The sequence below is a fragment of the Erinaceus europaeus genome, chromosome 3, assembly GCF_950295315.1.
Source record: "Erinaceus europaeus chromosome 3, mEriEur2.1, whole genome shotgun sequence".
In the NCBI taxonomy this organism is placed as follows: Eukaryota; Metazoa; Chordata; class Mammalia; order Eulipotyphla; family Erinaceidae; genus Erinaceus; species Erinaceus europaeus.
In genome coordinates, this window is record NC_080164.1 from 121,319,819 (window position 1) to 121,340,636 (window position 20,818).

General features: G+C 41.7%; 1 protein-coding gene across 11 annotated transcripts in view; it reads left to right on the forward strand.

Moving 5' to 3' along the window:
- The window catches only part of RUFY3 (RUN and FYVE domain containing 3), a 103,804-nt gene extending 88,306 nt beyond the window's left edge, over nt 1-15,498 (forward strand). For 6 of the 11 annotated variants that reach the window (XM_060187825.1, XM_060187826.1, XM_060187828.1 and 3 more), the window contains 5 exons: nt 467-566; nt 3,314-3,378; nt 10,273-10,300; nt 11,582-11,650; nt 15,158-15,498. In XM_060187825.1, the coding sequence (XP_060043808.1) occupies nt 467-566; nt 3,314-3,378; nt 10,273-10,300; nt 11,582-11,650; nt 15,158-15,301 (406 nt within the window). In that variant the 3' untranslated portion in view covers nt 15,302-15,498. Of the gene's footprint in view, nt 1-466; nt 567-3,313; nt 3,379-10,272; nt 10,301-11,553; nt 11,651-15,157 lie in introns of those variants that run through there. The other 5 variants (XM_060187831.1, XM_060187830.1, XM_060187832.1 and 2 more) reach the window with 3 other exon arrangements.
- The last annotated feature ends 5,320 nt before the right edge of the window (nt 15,499-20,818 follow it).

Genomic DNA, 20,818 nt, shown 5'->3' on the forward strand with positions numbered 1-20,818 from the left:
CATTCATTTGACCACGGCTATTCATTAAGATGTAATAGGTGCCTTGGGAGTCGGGCAGTCCTTGCATTTCACGCCACAGTGCGCTTAACCTGCTGTGCTGCCTCCCACCAAAAAAAAAAAAAAAAAAAAAATTTAAGGGTAAACATTGTATGTATTTTGGTGTTACTTGGTCTCTTGTGTTTGTAGTTTCAAACTTAGTTGCCCCTATATCTGGTAAGTTTATTTATTGAAAAGAGACCACAGCACCAAAACTTCCTTCAATTAAATGGAAGCTGAGCTTGAACCTGAGTGTCACACATGTCAGAGCAGCAGCACACTACCCAAGAGAGCTGTGTTGCTAGCCCTACCTGAATGAAGCATTAAACTTCAGATACTAAGCTATTTTTAAAAAGCGTGGCTTGGCACTATGTAGAGAATATTAAGTACAAAAATCTAAGTTTTCACCCTTTGTCTCTTATCACCCCAGGAACCAGCTTGAATTTGAACTAAAACAGGAAAGAGAAAGAAGGTTACAGAACAACAGGGGCATCCCAGCAAAGAGTTCCCAGAAGCCAGAACCCAAATCGGTAATGTTTCCTAGTTCCTTGTTCATTTACTTGATTCTTTGATCTTACCTTCCTGGGCCACACAGTTTCTTTCATGAAAAAACATTTGGATGCAGGAGCCAAGTGGTGGCACACCTGGTTGAGTGCACATGTTACAATGTGTGATAACCTGGGTTTGAGCCCCTGGTCCCCACCTGTAGGGGGAAGGCTTTGCCAGTGGTAAAGCAGTGTTGCAGGTGTCTCTCTGTCCCTCTCTCTCTCTCTCTCTCTCTCTCTCTCTCTACATCCCCCTTTCCTCTAGATTTCTGGCCATCTCTATCCAATAAATAAATAGATAATAAAAAAAGAAAGAAAGAAAACATTTGGTTGCTATGGCTGAATGCATAGATAACAGACTGAAGCTATGAAAGCTTGATTCTGAGCCTACCTTTGGAACATTGTCCACTTGGTTTCATTTTGAAAAGGGGATTAATAACTATAACTTCCGGTGACCCTCTTAAGCCTTTTTCAGTTTGTTAAGTAAGATATTTTGATATGTCAACTAAAACATGTATTGTAAGGGACTTGTGCTGAATAATTTTTCTCTGAATATACTTTAGTAATTTGGTATGGTGTTCTCTTCCCAGCCAAATTCCCCTCTGACAGAAGTATCTTAAATGTGGGTTTGCATCTCTATAGCTTTTCAAATGTGGATTTCAATTCAGGGGGATTTTTTTTGTTTTGTCTTGGTGCCACTAGTACTTCACTGTTCTGAACCAACTTCTTTAGATAGAAGGGGGGGGGGGAGTAGGCTGGTAGCGCAGCTGGTTAAGCGCACATGGTGCAAAGCACAAGGACCGGTGTAAGGATCCCGGTTTGAGCCCCTGGCTCCCCACCTGCAGGGGAGTCGCTTCACAGGTGGTGAAGCAGGTCTGCAGGTGTCTTTCTCTCCCCCTCTGTGTCTTTCCCTCCTCTCCATTTCTCTCTGTCCTATCTAATAATAATGACAACAATAATAACTACAACAATAAAAAGACAACAAGGGCAACAAAAGGGAAAATAAATAAAATTTTAAAAAGAAAAATAAAGAGAGAGGGAAATACTACAGCATCAAAGCTTCTCCCAGGGCAGTAGTAGGCCCATGGACCTGGACCTGGACCCTGGGTCGTACACATGCCAAAGCCAGCCATCCTCCAACTCAGTTATCTCACCAACCAAAGGATTTCAGTTCCATCTCAGCTCACCTAGAAAAAAAATGGGAATTGGGTTTAAGGAAGAGAAAATAATGTAGAGACAGGTGTAGGTGTGCTTGGTGGTTAGTTACCATGGTGACCTGGGCTCAGCCCTGAGCTCTGCCCCAGGCCCTCCAAACATGAGCCCCCAAATTCCATCCTCTACCCCACCTCTCAGTGATGTATTGATAGCTTAAAGAGCAACAGTAGAAGTTTCCCCAAAATAGCATTAGGAAAGCGACCTTTTGCACCTGTGGTGGTGAGGGAGCTAAAATTGGATAAGAGAGCCTCTGGGGCCCAAACCCAACAACCTCACTCTTCAAATAATAAAGTTAGAATAGTGAAATATACTTTCTGACAGTCAAACATGGGAGGGAAAATTACCTTCTTTGTATATGAAGCAGTGGAAATTTATAAGCTTCGTACTTAAAATTTTTAGAAAATGAGCTACTAGTCTGACAGTAAAATAAATAAATTAAAAAATAAAATGGAGAAGTGCTACTGAGTGTGCATCGTTGTTAAACCATGCAAAGCAGCATTCTCTGTTTGGCATGTTTTGTGTGTCTTTGTTGTTTTATTTTATTTATCTGTTTATTTATTTATTTATTTACCAGAGTTCTGCTCAACTCAGGCTTCTTGTAGTACTGGACATTTGGCCTAGAACTCTAGTACCATGGACCTGAAGAACTTTCTGCATAATTACTGTGCTATCTCACAAGCATGCTGTCCTTATTATTTCAATTTAATGACACAACAATCTGTGTAAACGAGCAGTTACTTAAAACCTTGCCTTATCCGACTTTGCTAACAGGGCCTTATGTTACACTCAGTGTTGAGTTGCCTTATACTGGTACTTCCAAAAGGGTAAATATTGCTTTGACAAAAGGTAAATATTCCATGAGATTTGAGTGATCTTATTAAATTCATGTGTCCTAATTTTGGGACTGATGGGAAGCATTTCAAGATTGACATCAGTGCCTGTGGGCTTAAAGTACTTTTGGTCTTTCTATTGATCTTACAGAGTAAAAACACTCCAAGTTATACAGACTGTGAAAGTTGTTTTGGCCTTGATATCTACCTGAGTGTCCAAAAGGTTATTTAGTCTGTTGTTTATAACCATGCTTGGGTTACCATTTTCAGATCTTATCTAGGGAAAAGTCTTTTTTTTTTTTTAATCTCACTAAGTATTTGCTAACTTGAGTCCATCTACTTCACAAATAAGACACACTCTAGATTTCATTTGAATCTCAGAGAAAGCATCATGAGAATTCAATTCCTTTTTTTTTTTTAAGATTTTATTTATTTTATTAATGAGAAAGATAGGAGGAGAGGGAGAAAGAACCAGACGTCACTCTGGTACATGTGCTGCCAGGGACTGAACTCGGCACCTCAGTGCTTTATCCATTGTGCCACCTGTCAGACCACTCAGTTCCTTCTCAAATAAAAATCTGCTTAGTGTTATACCCCTGCTGGGACAGTACAGAAGAAAATGTGTGCAGCATCACCATTGTTTACCGTTCTGAATAGCTAATAAACTAGTCTATTTTCTTTTGACAGGATGGGAAGCACAAAATTCAAGAGGAAAATGTTAAACTAAAAAAAACCTTGGAAGAAAACCACAGGTGTCTCTTACTAAAGTATTACCTAAGATATTATTTTGGGGTGGTGGGAAAGAGCAAACACCTGACATATATTGGCAGTGACATAGACACTGATTTATAACACTGATTATTCCCAGAAAGACCATTTGAAGGGGAAATGAATAATGATAAAACTAAAAACATTAAACAACTCACTGGGATAGCTAGTGTAATGGTTATGCAAAGTGACTCTCGTGCCCGAAGCTCCAAAGTCCCAGGTTCAATCAATACTCAGCACCACCATAAGCCAGAGCAATGCTCTGTTTTAAAAAAGAAAAAGAAAAAAAAAAAAAAACGAAAAGTTTAATCCATCTCAGAAGACTGCCCTCTGATTTTTCTTGGTTAACTCCAAACTAAAATTATCACTTAAAAGACTGTTTCTGGACCAGCATAATAGCTCACTTGGATACTGTTTTGCTTTGCCAAGTGCATGACCCAGGCTTGAGCCCAACCCCCAGTTTATCCTAGGGCTCAGTGCCTGCAGGATAAATCCACTACTCCTGGTGGCCTCCCCCCTTTTTCCTTTCACCCTCTATTATTATTTTACTTAATAGAACAGAGATAAATTGCGAGGGGGAGGGGATTGACCCTGTAACCTTGCATACTGTAATGTACGTGCTCAACCAGGGGCACCACCATCCAGCCCATTCAGTGTGTGTGTGTGTGTGTGTGTGTGTGTGTGTGTGTGTGTGTGTGTGTAACCTGTCTTTCTACCTGTCTCTCTGTTAGCTGGGTGTGGGGGAGATACGTCTAATAATTTGTTTTTTTAAGTCTTACTCATTTATTAATGTGTAAGAGAACAAACCGAAACATTCTGGCACATGCAGTACTGGACCTTATGCTTGAGAGCCTGTTGCCTGAAGCACTGTGCCACCTCCTAAGCTGCAGTTATCTCTGACATTTACTAAATTGATATGTCCTTGCGCTTTGCGCCACGTGCACTTAACCCGCTGCGCTACTGCCCGACTCCCTAAATTGATATGTCATAACATTTCTTAGATTTTTAAATGTACTCGAGTATGATTTTTTACCCCTTTTTTTCAAAGTAAAAGGCAGCTATTTTTCAAATAATTCCTCTAATTTACCATATTTCTTTTACGTTAAGCACCTCACAGTGTTTTAACTTAGTTTCTTTCTTAATTTTTCATCTGATCTGGTAACTATGAAGACCATGGAATCATTTTGACGATTTTGAGTTAATTATTTTAGCAGTTACAAATACAATATTACACAGTGCCATTGCATTGAAAAATTAAGGTCTGAAGTTCCAGCTTCAATCCCCCACACTACCACAAGCCTGAGAGAAGCAGTGTCCTAGTTATAAAAAAAAAAAATTAAGAAAGTCTAAATATATCACATACTAGAAAAGACAAAAACCAGGGAGATAGTGGTTACTATAAATCAGTGGCTGTATGCAGATAAATAGGCAAAGCACAGAATATCTTAGCACAAAGTGCTCTCTACGACACAACCAAGTCTGTTACCACAAGATAGGTTTAGTAACAAGAAAATGTGCTATATAAGTGTTTCCAAAGAGCTGCACAGTGTTCATTTTTTTAAATTTTTTTTTGTATTTTTTAATTTATTCCCTTTTGTTGCTTTTGTTGTTTTTTTATTGTTGTCATTATTGATGTCATTGTTGGATAGGACAGAGAGAAATGGAGAGAGGAGGATAAGACAGAGGGGGAGAGAAAGACAGACACCTGCAGACCTGCTTCACAGCTTGTGAAGCGACTCCACGGCAAGTGGGGAGCCAGGGGCTTGAACCGGGATCCTTATGCTGGTCGTTGTGCTTTGCTTCACTTGCGCTTAACCCGCTCCTCTACACCTAACTCCCACAGTGTTCGTTTTTAACAACTATCTCCATCCAGATGCCTTAAGACTGAGATAGTGGGCCACAGAAATAGCTTCCTTGGATAGTGCACTGCTTTGCCATGTGCATGACCTAGGTTCAAGTCCAGCCCCTGATGCATTGAAGGAACTTCAGTGTTATGGACTGACTCTGTCACTGCCTCTCTTTCTCTTCTTTTTTTTTTTTTTTTTAAGATTTTACTTATTTATTCATGAGAAAGATAGAAGGGAGAGAGAAAGACTGCCGGGGATTGACCTCAGGACCTCCTGCTTGAGAGCCCAGTGTTTTATCCACTGTGCCACCTTTCCGACCACCTGCCTCTTTATCTTTTAAAAAAGGGGGGTCCGGCGGTAGAGCGGCGGGTTAAGCGCACGTGGCGCGAAGAGCAAGGACCGGTGTAAGGATCCCGGTTCGAGCTGGGATCAATCTTCCACACCACCATAAACCAGAGCTGAGCAGTGATTTGTTAAAAAAAAAAAAAAAAAAAGTAAGGAGTCGTGCAATAGCGCAGTATGTTAAGCGCACATGGCGCAAAGCACAAGGACCTGGCGTTAAGAATCCCGGTTTGAGCCCCCGGCCGGCTCCACACCTATAAAGAAGTCACTTCACAAGCAGTGAAGCAGGTCTGCAGGTGTTTATCTTTCTCTCCCCCTCTCTGTCTTTCCCTCCTCTCTCCATTTCTCTCTGTCCTGCCTAACAACGACAACAACAATAATAAAACAACATGGGCAACAAAAGGAAATAAATATTAAAAAAAAAAAAAAGTAATAAAGCGGCCAGGTAGTCGCGCACCTGTTTGAGCACACGTTAAAATGTGGGAGGATCCAGGTTCGAGCCCCTGTTCACTACCACAGGGGGAAAGCTTCACAAGTGGTGAAACAGGTCTGCAGTTGTCTGTCTCTCTTGTCTTTCTCCCTGTCACCCCCTTCCCTTTTGATTTTTGGCTGTCTCTAATAAGTAAAGATGATTTTTTAAAAAATTAAAGAAATAGGGAGTCGGGCTGTAGCGCAGCGGGTTAAGCGCAGGTGGTGCAAAGCACAAGGACCTGCATAAGGATCCCGGTTCAAACCCCGGCTCCCCACCTGTAGGGGAGTCGCTTCACAGGCGGTGAAACAGGTCTGCAGGTGTCTATCTTTCTCTCCTCCTCTCTGTCTTCCCCTCCTCTCTCCATTTCTCTCTGTCCTATCCAACAACAACAACAACAATAATAACTACAACAATAAAACAACAAGGGCAACAAAAGGGAATAAATAAAATAAATATTTTAAAAAATAAAGAAATAAGTAAACGAAGTAGTATATGCAACAAAAGTAGCTGTTGGAAAAGGTAACTCACACAGGCCAATGTGTAGGCTAGTACAATAATGCAGCTACTTGGCCTAAATGGCATACCTTTGTCTCCATGCCAGAAAGATTTCTCCCAAACATCATGGTCTATTATAGGACTAACCTTAGACCATAGTCCTCCTAACATAGGCCACAGAGGGAATCAGAAAGGCCCCAATTAACCTGGACTTCCATGTACCTTTCAGAATCAACCAGTTTCAGACTAATAACAAGTCATTTACAATCAGAAGTGTCTGACATAGGTTCTGATTTAGGAGCTGGAAATAAAAGACAATACTATCTTCTATCTGTATTATTCTCCACAGCTTGGAAAAGATATTTCAGAGTGGTTGGACACATTCATGTTAGTACTCAAGGACCTGAGTTCAAGTCGCCATTCCCCACCTGTAGAATGTAAGCTGTATATTTTAGGATCAAGTTATCTGCTCAGTTGTAGAATGCCCTGTATGCGTGAAACCTTTGGCTCAATCTCTGGGACCAAATTAAAAAAAAAAAAAGTAAACTTAAATTACAACTTGGGAAGTGGCTTGCATGCTTTACATTCATAAGAACCCTGTCGCAGTCTCCCCATCACATATGGGTCAGTGACCGTGTGTGTGTGTGTGTGTGTGTGTGTGTCTGTGTGTGTCTCTCTGTGTCTCTCTGTGTGTGTGTGTGTGTCTGTCTGTGTGTGTGTGTGTCTGTGTGTCAGACTTTTAAGAATTTTAAATGTACTTCATAAGATTTTCTTGGGGATTTGATTTTCCTTATAAAACTATAAGTATCCATGTGGAGGTGGCACAGTGATAAAGCTTTGGTCTCTCAAGCATGAGGTCCCAAGTTCGATCCCCAGCAGCACGTGCCAGAGTGATGTCTGGTTCTTTCTCTCTCCTCCTATCTTTCTCATAAATAAATAAAATCTTTAAAAAAAAAAAAACATTTAAAAAAAAAACTATAAGTACCCATTTCTCGTCTACAGATGAGGCCACTAAGGAGCAGCTCAGTGCCTCTACTTACAGTGCCTTTTAATTTCTTAGTCCCTGCCTATGCCTAACACAGTACCTGCCTCCAGGGACTATCCTGATTAGAAATATACTCATAGGGGTCTGGGTGGTGGTGCACCTGTTTGAGCACACGTTACAATGTGCAAGGACCCAGGTTCAAGTCCCTGGTCTCCACCTGCTGGGGGAAAGCTTCACAAGTGGTGAAGCTATGCTTCAGGTGTCTGTCTCTCTTCCTCTCTATCCAACCCTTCCCTTTCAATTTCTGGCTGTCTCTATGCAATAAATAAAGATAATAATTATAATAATAAAACGTCAAAAAGAAAAAAATACACTCATAAACATGTCTTGAGCTTTCTGGAATTATGTTTCAAGAAACATGAAAATCTGTTTGCACTGGTAGTCACACAGCCACTCAGAACTATTAATAAAAACAGCATGTGCTGTGGTGTATTTTCTTCTGAACCAAGAGTGGGGTTTGCTTATCTTCTCTTTAGGTTTTATTTTAAGCTGGGAAACTCAAGGTTAGTTCCACTGGGTCTTAGGAAGAAATATTTTTACCAAAATTGGTTTTGTATAACAGTCTCATGTATTTCCTTTCCCCATGAATAATTTGCTGAAGTCTACATTTTAAGCGTATTGGGGATCTGGGAGGTTGTGCAGTGTGTAAAGCATTGGACTCTCAAGCACAGGGTCCTGAGTTCAATCCCCAGTAGCACATGTACCAGAGTGATAGCTGGTTCTTACTCTCTCTCTCCTCCTTTTTTTTTTTAGCCTTTTTATTATCTTTACTTATTTATTGCATAGAGACAGTCAGAAATTGAGAGGGAAGGGAGGGATAGAAAGGGTAAGAGACAGAGAGACACCTGCAACACTTCTTCACCACTTGTGAAGCCTTCCCCCTGCAGGTGGGTACAGGGTGCTCCAACCTGGGTCCTTGTGCATAGTAACATGTGTGCTCAACCAGATGTGCCACCCCCTGGCCCCTCCTATCCTTCTTATTAATAAATAAGTAAAATATTAAAAGAAGAGAGAGTATTTGGAGAGGTGTTGGGGAGACAATGTAATAGTTATGTGAAAGGCTTTCATGCCTGAGGCTCTAAGGTCCCAGGTTCAATCCCTAGCACCATCACCAACCAGAGCTGTGCAGTGCTCTTATCTCTCTCTCTCCCTGTCTCTTTCCCTCTGTATCTCTCTTTCATTAAAAATAAATGTTAAGAGTACTTTGGAGAAAGGACTAATGCACAAAATGTGACAGAAAAGTAAAGGAGTGGTCTGGGAGGTGGCACAGTGGATAAAGCATTGGACTCTCAAGCATGAGGTCCTGAGTTCAATCCCCAGCAGCACATGTACCAGAGTGATGCCTGGTTCTTTCTGCAGTCAAATGCTCTACCACTGAGCTGTACCACCTTTAATGTCTGGTTCTTTCTTTCTCTCCACCTATCTTTCTCATTTATAAATAAATAAAATCTTTAAAAAAAAAAAACTTAAAAAAAAAAAAAGGATAACATCAGGGGGAAAAAAGCTTCTGATAACATTTGGCATTGGCCATTGGAGTTTACAAGTTGGGAAATAAGCACAAACTATTTTATTGGTAATAAATAATAATAAAGTATAACTCCAGATCTGACCTTTATTTATGTTGTGCTACTGGTGTTATTGCTGGGGCAGGTGCTTATAGGAAGACTCTGCCATTCACAGCAGCCATTTATCTCTTTTTTGTTTCCTTTTTCTTTCTTTTTTGATACCTGCAACACTGCTCCACTGCTCATGAAGCTTCACTTTTGCAGGTGGGGAACAGAGCCTTGAGTTCAGGTCCTCACACATGGTAACTTGTACACTACCACTGTGCCACCACTTGTCGTTACTTCACAACCCCACAAAAAATAATAAGTCGATTTTTTTTTTAATTTATAAAATGGAATCACTGACAAGACCATAGGATAAGAGGGGTATATTTCCAAACAGTTCCACCACCAGAACTCCGTATCCCATCCCCTCCTGTGATAGCTTTCCTATTCTTTATCCCTCTGGGAGTTTGGACCCAGGGTCATTACGGGGTGCAGAAGGTGGAAGGTCTGGCTTCTGTAATTGCTTCCCTGCTGAGAGAGATACAAAGAGAAAAATACAGGGGGAGAAACCAGAGCTCTGGCATATGATAGTGTGGGGGATTGAACTTTCAGGAATGCAGGTCTTTTTGCATAACCATTTCCTTCTTCCCCTACCTCTAAAACTTTTTTTTTTTGCCTCCAGGGTTGTTGTTGGGGTTCTAGGAATCCACTGCTCCTGGAGGCTTTAAAAATTTTTTTTTTTCCCTTTTGTTGCCCTTGTTGTTTTATTGTTGTAGTTATTATTGTTGTTGTTATTGATGCCATCGCTGCTGGACAGGACAGAGAGAAACAGAGGGGGGAGAGAAAGACAGACACCTGCAGACCTGCTTCACTGCCTATGAAGCAACTCCCCTGCAGGTGGGGAGCCGGGGGCTCAAACCGGGATCCTTAGACCAGTCTATTTTTAAACATAAAATATAATGTATGATAGGGATCTATTTTAGTAATTAAGGTAACTAACAGAACTTCCTCTCTTTGGAGGGTACCCCAACATAAGAGAACCATGGTTTTGCTTTTTTGGAACTTTAGAAATAATACAAATGGGAATTAAGTCAATGTCTTTTATCTTTTTATTGTTTCCACTTTAGGCTCCAGACTCTCCCTGTGGATGAACAGGTAACTGTTTCCTATTCTCAGATGGCTTATAGAAATTGTGCAGTTGGCTGTACCCGGCCTTCCTCTAAATAAGACAACAAAGGAGAGAGATGAATGCTTAAAGTCCCTCTGTCTCACGTTCCCCCCCCCCCCCCCCGCCTCCACGTGGATTATCACTGGGGATCAATGTCTGCACTGCTGCTAGGGGCCATTCCTCCCCCCACTCTTTTTATTATGCTCCCTTTTTTTTCTGACAGGACAAAGAAAAATTGAGTGAAGGAGAAAAAAAGCCATCTACAACTCTGCTTCCTTGCTTGTGAAGCATTCCCTCTGCTGATGGAGACTTGGCTTAAACCCAGGTCCTTGCACATGTTAACATGTGCACTCAACCAGGTGTACCAATGCCCTGTCCCAAACAAACAGTGCCCTAAGCAAACATGAATTTGGCTTAAGCTTAAACAGGAAGTAGCACAAATTCCTTAGTAGCAGTTCTTTCTTCTTTAAAGTTCTCTTTTGTGGTCCAGGAGGTGGTGCAGTGGATATAGCATTGTATTCTCAACCATGAGGTCCTGAAGATGATAAAATAGTTACCTTGGCATTTATCTATTAGAATATAAAGTGAGGGTTGGGTGGTGGCATATCTGGTTGAGCACGTTACAAGTACCAGGGTTTGAGGCCCCCAGCCCCCACCTTCAGGGGGAAAGCTTTGTGAGAGTGGCAAAGCTATATTGCAGGTATCTCTCTCCCTCTGTTTTCCCCCTTCCCTCTTGATTTCTAGCTGTCTCTATCCAATAAATATAGTAAAAAAAAAAAAAGGGGGGGTAGTGCAGCAGGTTAAGCGCATATGGCACAAAGCACAAGAACCGGCTCAAGAATCACGGTTCAAGCCCCAGGCTCCCCACCTGCAGGGGGGATCGCATCACAAGCAGTGAAGCAGGTCTGCAGGTGTCTATCTTTCTCTCCCCTCTCCCCCGCCTTCCTTCCTCTCTCAATTTCTCTCTATCCTATCCTACCCAATAAAATGGAAAAAAATGGCCACCAGTGGCAGTGGATTCATAGTGCCAACACCAAGCCCCACGATAACCCTGGGGTTATCTGTTACTTATCTATTTGAACTTTCTTTTTATAAGTAAAATCATGTTGCTTATAAAATAAGAGTCCCAAGAATAATGATAGGTTTATTAAAGTTGTCATTTCTGCATATTTATATCATTATATAAATGCTGTAATTAAAAATGCACAGTTTTGAAAGTGTTAATATTTGGAAACCAAAGGAAACTAACAGTTTACTATGTGGTTTAGGATCAGCAGCTACTTTGTGAAAAACTGCAGATGTGTCAGCTGTGCCAGGAAGACGGCAGCCTAGCACAGGTAACGGTGGCAACCGTTAACAACCGTTCACCTTGTTCTGTCATCAGAAAGTTGGGAAACAAGCAAAAGGAACAAGTATCTCTTGTGTACCTGTTGTTTCAGTGCTGATCCATGTGCTGGAGAGAGGGGGAGGAAAAAAACGTCATGGACTATGTATAGACTAAGTTCACATGATTTTTTTTTTTTTAACTATTTATTTATTAATGAGAAAGATAGGAGGAGAGAGAAAGAACCAGACATCACTCTGGTACATGTGTTGCCGGGGATTGAACTCAGGACTTCACACTTGAGAGTCCGATGCTTTATCCACTGTGCCACCTCCTGGACCACCTAAGTTCACATTCTTGTGAAGCTTATGTCACTTGTGCCATCATTTTACAAGAACCTTGGACTCTTGAGATGTTCAGTACATTTCCTAAAGATAGTTTATAAGTAACAAAGCCAAGAGAGTCTGACCTTATCTTGAAGATCTACTTGCTCTAGAACCATCCACTTTAGAACAGATGGGAGAGGTGTGGGGGTGGGGTCCTTCAGATTCTTTGTGGGAAGAGCCACTGAGAGGGAAGGGGAGCTGTGGTCTCTAAGCTGATGTTTTCCCCACAAATCCTCAGGGCTTGTGCAAAGAAAGTGCTCCAGCAGGGCTTAGGCAATAGCACAGTGGGTTAAGCATGTGGCACAAAGCACAAGGATCAGTGTAAGGATCCCAGTTTGAGCCCCTGGCTCCCCCCACCTGCAGGCGAGTCGCTTCACAGGCGGTGAAGCAGGTCTGCAGGTGTCTTTCTCTCCCCCTCTTGGCCTTCCCCCCTCTCTCTATTTCTCTGTGTCAACAACAACTACAACAATAAAAAAGGGGGGAAGAAAAGGGAAAATAAATAATAATAATAATAAAAGAAAGTGCTACACCTCCCTAGGCTGAAGTAGGCATCTCTGACAGCTAGAACTCCACCCAGCTCATGATCAGTCCCTCCAACATCTAATATGACACATAGAAGGTTTCTGGGAAATACATGCCAAATGGTTGGGGAAAAGGAAGTATGCCCGAATTCTCGATTCCAATCTGCATGCTACCATTTGTGATCACATCACTTTTTTTTTTTTAATGCCTATAGAGACAAGGAGAGTCAGAGAGAGAAAAGTTGCCAGCATTGTTCTTTCACTCCTGAAATTTACTCCCAGTAGGTACACGATATTGTGTGTGCTTGACTGGGTGCGCCGCCACCCGGCCCCTTCACATTGAATTTGAACAAGCAGAATTATGACTTGAAGTTAGCAAGGTATCAGATGAACTTCCTGTATAAAATTAGAGGTTGTCAGGGGCTGAGCAGCACAAGGACTGGTGTAAAGACCCTGGTTTAAGCCCCCAGCTCCCACCTGCAGGGGAGTCGCTTCACAGGCAGTGAAGCAGGTCTGCAGGTGTCTATCTTTCTCTCCCCCTCTCTGTCTTCCCCTCCTCTCTCCATTTCTATCTGTCCTATCCAACAATAATAACTATAACAATAAAACAAGGGCAACAAATGGGAAAATAAAATTTTGTTAAGAAATTGGAGGTTATGATTTATATAATACAATTTTTTTTTTATGGCCAGGGTCACTTTACCACTGAGGCTCAGAGCTGGCACTATGAATCTAATGCTGGGGAGGGGGCAGTGCATTTCTTTCTTTTTTGTCCTATTTTGATAGGATAGAGAGAAACATAGAGGAGAAGCACCTGCTGACTTGCTTCACTACTCAGGAAGTGTCCCCGCTGCAGGTGGGGAGCAGGGGCTTGCACACCCTGGTCCTTTTGTGTAGTAATGTGTGAGCTCAACTTGTTTGCCACAACCCAGACCCTTTTAAATATCTTTAATCTTTCTTCTTTTTTCTTTATGAGAGAGATACACAGACCAGAGCACAACTGATTATAGAGCTGTGGGGATTGAACCTGGGACATTGGAGCCTCAAGCATGAACCTTTCTGTATAAGCATTATGCAACACCTCCCCGTTTTAAAGTAGAAGGAAATTCTTGTTTAATTCTGGCTTTTCAGTTCTGCTATATTGCATTTTATCAAAGGAATGTCAAAATCCCTTACTCCACTGTACTCTTAGGAACTTGGCTTGGAGAGTGTAGCATTTCTTAAGGGAAATTATTCCTCACAGCCTTTATATAGGGACTCTTGAAACTAAGTTGTACCAGCTAGCCACTACCTTAACAATCTACAATGATCATCTACATGCTATTAGCCAGCCTGCTTGGCTACTACCTTTCCTAGTGGCTGGGTGTTGACACATCTGTTAAGAGCACACACATTGCCATAGGCAAGAACCTATGTTTAAACCCTTGGTCCACACCTGGAGGGGGCATCTTCAGAGCAGGTCTTTCTCCCTTGTCTCTCTCCCTGTATTGAAGTGGGGGGGCATCAGGAGTGGTAGATTCAGCAATGGGGCAGGCACCAAGACCCTAGTGACAAGGATAAAAGAAGCAAGAGAGAGACATTTACCCACCAATAGGATAAGGGAGCTGTGTTCCTGCTGCGGTGACATCCCAAAGAACTTGCAGTGCTCTGTGGTCCAGGAGGTAGCGCAGTGGATGAGGCATTGGACTCTCAAACATGAGGTCCTGAGTTCAATCCCTGGGAGCACATGTACCAGAATGATGTCTGGTTCTTTCTCTCCTATAATTTCTCAAGAATAAATAAAATCTTTTAAAATATATATATATTAATATATATTTTTTATATATATTATAATATATAATATATTATATATAATATAATATATATAATATATATTATATATATATTATATATAATATAATATAAAATATATATTTTAAAAAAAAACTTGCAGTGCTCCACAGAATGTTGAGCACATCAGTGTATTAGGAATTCATACTTTGCAACTGCTAGGTCACTTCCTGCCTCGTCTGCCATTTGCTGGGTGTTTTCAAACTAGAATTAGAATTTAGAATTAGCCTGCCTAGAAGTTGAAAAACAAGATCAGAAAAGAAAACACAAGTAGAACCTGAAATAGAATTGGCATATCACACCAAAGTAAAAGACTGGGGTGGGTGGGTGGGGAGAATACAGGTCCAAGAAGGATTCAGAGGACCTAGTGGGGGTTGTATTGTTATATGGGAAACTGGGGAATGTTATGCATGTACAAACTATTGTACTTACTGTTGAATGTAAAACATTAATTCCCCAATAAAAAAAAATCAGAAAGAAAAAAAAAAAAAAGAATTAGCCTGCCTAAAAAGCAAATGCAATGAACAAAAAGTATGTATACCAGAAACAAGTAATTCACGTATCAGCCATTCTTGTAAACACTGTGCGTGGTAATAGTTCTTTTCCTTTATATCTAGGAGCACGACTAAGTGTGTTTGTAGACAGAGATTGGCTAGATACTGTGTGGTTCATAACAAAACATGTAATCAATACTAGCCTTGAGCATTTATTTATATGTTTGGCCTTTTTTATATCCCATCCTATGTCTTGTGCAGCTAATTCCCACCTAACTTTCTCTTGTAGAATGTATGTAAGAACTGCAGGGGAACCTTCTGTAGTGCCTGTTCAACAAATGAACTGCCACTTCCTTCAAGTATCAAGCCTGAGCGAGTTTGCAATCCTTGTCACAAGCATCTGATGGAACAATATTCCACCAGCCCGTCCTAAGACTGGAAACCAGCACCTGGACCAAAACCTTTATCTGGGTTAGATGAAAGGATCCTCTAGAGCCCAAACCTTAGAATCAGTTCAGGAGTTGGTAAGAATGAGAAATCAACCAGGTCCAGGGAGAAAAGGCAGTGGTTGGGAGCGTTGGAAATTTTGCTCATTTTTCCTAATGACTAAGAATAAATGTTACTCGGTGAGCCTCTCTTCTAAATCTAAACCACTCCACTTTGAAAAGTTTGAAGCACACCTGCGAAAGGGCTATTCATTTTTATGAATAGTGTTAAATGTAGTGGGGTAGATGCAACAGTAGAAGAGTCCAAGCAGAAAAGAGTAGAAAAGGAAATGAGTACACTTGTAAATTCAAGAGGGAAAGGTTAACATTAACTGAAATCAAAATGACAGATGTTAGGATGTATTTTTCCTGGTGCTGCTAGACATAATTGCTTCTCTTCACCATCACCCCCCACTACCTACCTCTTCTTAAAACACGTCTACCAAACTGTGAATCTAAACTCAGGGAAGAGAAATTAGAGTAATACAAATTCTGAATGTACTTAAGACAACACTGTAGCGTATTATAATTTCAGGACTAAAATCTCCTGGGCTTGACCTGTGTGTTTTCTTTATCAGAGCACAGAAGAACATTTTGCTGATTTTTCACCAAAGACTTCATAAGTAAATATCTGACCTTTTCAAACCAACTCTTACCCTAGGCCCCACTTCAGTTGCAAATCATTATGGAAATTGAGAGGAAGAAAGGGCTTGATTTTTGTGACTAGGAAGCACTGAAAGCAGTGCTAAATTAGGTGGAGAGTAGAAGTTGTTACTGGCTGCGATCAGTTATTTTATTAGTTTTGACATAGCGCAACAGGTAGGGCACCTGCATTGCCAAATGTACAGCCCAGGTTCACGCCCCAGCACTACATGAGAGGTACTATGGCAATTAAGGGAAGAAATTTCAGTGCTGTGGTCTGGGGAGCATGAGGAGGGGGATTCCTATTCATTCTCCCTCTCTGAAAACCAGTGGCCAGAACAGTGAAATCACACATGTGCAAAGCTCTAATTCCAACGGATGAGTTTTTTCAATTATTCTTAAATAAGGTATTCATTAATCTGAGCCAAGAATTATGAAAGTATGAGACTTGAAATATCTCATTGTAACAGACCCTTTAGGGAGAAAATGGAAGACTGTCAGCAAGATATAGGAAATGAGTATATACTATTTTGATTATGTTACACGTGTCTGCAACATTTGATCTAAGAAGATAAGGTTCTTCTGTAACTGGTTTGGAACCCTAGGGTGGGAACACCAGGAAAATGTGCTATTTGTTAAAATGTCTCCAGGGAAGGATTACAGCCTGGCGAAGGAGTTGTTCTTCCACAAATATGGCCTACTACTTGTTGAAACTTGAGTTTTAGAGTACAGAAGCAAAATAAATTACAACAGCCCTAACCTAGTTGTCTCTTTTAAATAAGACTTTTTGGGCCTGCAGGATAGCTCCCTTGGATAGAGCACTGCTTTGCCGTGTGCATGACCCAGGTTCACACCTGCCACCACCCGCACTGAAGGACGCTCTGGTGCTGTGGTCTCTTTCACTCTGCCTGTCTGTATTGTCTCTACTTTAAAATAAATAAATAAAACCTTTGAGACTCATTCTCTTTCTTTGATACCTGCACTGCCTTAGGTGCTATGGATAATACGGAATTAGTCAAAAGAAGCCAAGTTTTATAGTTAGAATTAGATGCCTTGCTATGGTGGAAGATGGGTTCAAGCTCAGGCTCCATCAGCGAATACTGAGTGATGCCAAAGAGGACCATGAGTAGTAGACCAGTACTACAATTATCTCCTCTCTTAAAAAAAAAAAAAGATTGGAGTGGTCCAGGAGGTGGTGCAGTGATAAAGCTTTGGACTCTCAAGCATGAGGTCCCAAGTTCAATCCCCGGCAGCACATGTGCCAGAGTGATGTCCGGTTCTTTCTCTCCTATCTTTCTCATAAATAAATAAAAATCTTAAAAAAAAAAAATTGGAAAAGTTAGGATACATTTTTGCATAGAAAAACATTTTTCTGACAATCCAGTATATATAATGGGCTGGGAGCTAGTATGATGGTTATGCAAAATGACTTTAATGTCTGAGGCTAAGGCCCTAGGTTCAGTCCTCAGCATCACCATAAACCAGAGCAGAGCAGTAGTACTCTGCTTTCTCACATTAAAATAAAAATATGGTAGTCAGGTGGTAGTGAAGGGTTAAGCGCATGCAGTGCAAAGCGCAAGGACCAGTGTGAGGATCCCAATTGGAGCCCCCAGCTCCCCACTTGCAGGGGAGTCACTTCACAGGCAGTGAAGGTCTGCAGGTGTCTCCCGTCTTCCCCTCCTCTCTCCATTTCTCTCTCTTCTGTCCAACGATAACATCAATAACAACAATAATAATTACAACAGCAATAAAAACAAGGGCAACAAAAAAATTTTTTTTAAATCTTAAAATATAGGGGGAGTCGGGTGGTAGCGCAGCAGGTTAAGTGCAGGTGGCACAAAGTGCAAGGACAGGAGTAAGGATCCCGGTTCGAGCCCCAGGCTCCCCACCTGCAGGGGAGTTGCTTCACAGACGGTGAAGCAGGTCTCTAGGTGTCTATCTTTCCTCCTCTGTCTTCCCCTCCTCTCTCCAGTTCTCTGTCCTAAGGACATCAATAACAAGAATAACTACAATAAACAAGGCCAACAAAAGGGGAAATAAACATTAAAAAAAATTAAAATATGTACCTGAAAATTAGAAATGGGAGACCTCTCAGCATATGTGGTGAAGCACCACATAGAAAAACAAAAAAAGGGGGTCAGGCGGTGGCTCAGTGGGTTAAGCGCACGTGGCGCAAAGCCCAAGTATAGGCGTAAGGATCCCAGTTGGAGCCCCCGGCTCCCCACCTGCAAGGGAGTCGCTTCACAGGCCGTGTCTTCCCCTCCTCTCTCCATTTCTCTCTGTCCTATCCAACAATGAACATCAATGGTAATAATAATAACCACAACGAGGCTACTACAACAAGGGCAACAAAAGGGGGGAAAATGGCCTCCAGGAGCGGTGGATTCATGGTGCAGGCACTGAGCCCAGCAATAACCCTGGAGAAAAAAAAAAAGAACAAAACCAAAAAAAATGCAGCTCTGTACAGCTGCACAACTGGGGTTATCAAAGGATAGAAGGGTGGAAAGGGTCCAGTGGACTTTGGTGGTAGGGAAGACAACCCTGCAGAAGAATCCCAGACTTGCATGTGTTAGGCTCAACCCCCTGTACTGTATAAAACAGAGTGATGCTGCTTTCCTCATCTTTTCAAAAAATAAAGATCAAGTACACTAGAATAGTGGTCAGAAAGCCAATCAGCACAATTAGATAGCAGAACTCTTTACGGGCTACTTCCATTCTTCAACAGTTAGGAAAAGAAGTGCAAAGCAAATCAAAACTATCAAGATGCTACTACTTATACACTGATTAAAATGCCAAAACTGGTTACAGTCAACAATATTTATACCCCTTCCCCTTATTTGGGAGCTACTCTCTTCCCTGATCCAGCATTCTGGTCCTTTTTCCATCCATAACACCATCTCACCAGACAATAACTTGGATCCACCTGCATGCCAGATTTCAGGCTGGGGGAGGGGATAAAATAAAAGGCTGGGGGGGGGGGGAGTCGGGCTGTAGCGCAGCGGGTTAAGCGCAGGTGGCGCAAAGCACAAAGACCGGCATAAGGATCCCGGTTCGAACCCCGGCTCCCCACCTACAGGGGAGTTGCTTCACAGGCGGTGAAGCAGGTCTGCAGGTGTCTATCTTTCTCTCCTCCTCTCTGTCCTATCCAACAACAACAACAATAATAACTACAACAATAAAACAAGGGCAACAAAAGGGAATAAAATATTTTTTAAAAATTTTAAAAAAAAAGGCTGGGGGGTAGTGCAGAAGGACCTGGGTTCAAGCCCCTGGTCCCCACCTGCAAGGGGAAACTACAAGTGGTGAAGCATGGCTGCAGGTGTCTCTTTCACCTTCTCACTATCCAATAATACTTTTTTAATTTAAACTAAGTATGGTAAAATAACAGTTTGGTACACCAAGTGTGTGGACTTACTGAAAACCTGATGTTGCTTGTGGATGTGTGCTTAGGATGGCCACTCCAGCAAGATGAACATAAGCTTCTAGCAGTTAATACATCAGTGCTGGGGGTGGCTGGTGGCACACCAGGTTGGATGCACATATAACTAAGGACCTGGGTCCAAGCCCCCAGTCACCAATGCCGGGCGGGGGGGGGGGGGGGGGAATCTTCCTAAGTGCTGAAAGTATCTTCCCCCATCTATATCTTCTTTTTTATCATTGTTTTTTATTTATTGGATAGAGACAGCCAGAAATTGAGAGGGGGAGTAATAAGAGAGGGAGGGAGACACCTGCAGCACTGCTTCACCACTTGCAAAGCTTTCCCCCTGTCGGTGGGGATCGGGAGCTTGAGTCTGGGTCCTTGCACATTATAATGTGCATTTAACCAGGTGTGCCACCACCCAGCCCCCCCATCTGTACTTCTTGATTTCTTGTCAGATGAGTGTTTTTTTAAAAATACATTCACGTTAAAATTCAGTATATTCTATTTGTTTACTGCAAATAAATTAAAATGTAGCCCCACAAAAAGGTTTGCACACATTGTTCATTGCAACTTTATTCACAATAACCAAAAAATAGGAAATAGCCCATTATCTCCAGTTAATCAATCACCTAATAAGTGAAAGACTAAAATGTACATACAATGGAGTACTATTAAGTTGTGAAGAAGCTGAACCGGGTAAACTCTCAAAATGCCAAGTAGTTAAAAAATATACAGTGATTCTGCTTACATTTTAGAATGAGCTAATCTATAGTGAAAATCCTCATGGAGTAAGGACAGACATGGTAGAGGAACTCACTGGGGTGAGAAATCCTGATGTGATGGAAATGTCCTGTAATATAGTTCTATATCACAACTCAACACAAACCCATACATTTCTTCACTGTAAAATTTAGCTTTTTTTATATCTGCAATAATGGCAAATAACTGAATTTACTGTGAGTAATCACGTGTCAGACCAGAATGCAATACATATTTAAATTTACACAGTACTGTTTGTCAACAGTATTCCAGTAAGGGAGGAGGGCATAATTGACAGGATGTAACCCATAGAAATAGCATCCACAGGGAGTCAGGCAGCAGATTAAGGCCACGTGGCGCAAAGCGCAAGGACCAGAGTAAGGGTCCGGGTTCGAGGCCCCCGGCTCCCCACCTGCAAGGGAGTCGCTTCCCTGGCGGTGAAGAAGGTCTGCTGGTGTCTATCTTTCTCTCCCCGTTTCCACCTCCTCTCTCATTTTCTCTGTCCTATCCAGCAACAACAACATCCATAACAATAAAACAAGGGCACCAAAAAGGAATAAATAAAAATAAAAAAAAAAATAGCATCCATCAAGGACTATTTAGGGCAACGGATGTTAAAAGGATACACCAACTAGGAATAAGC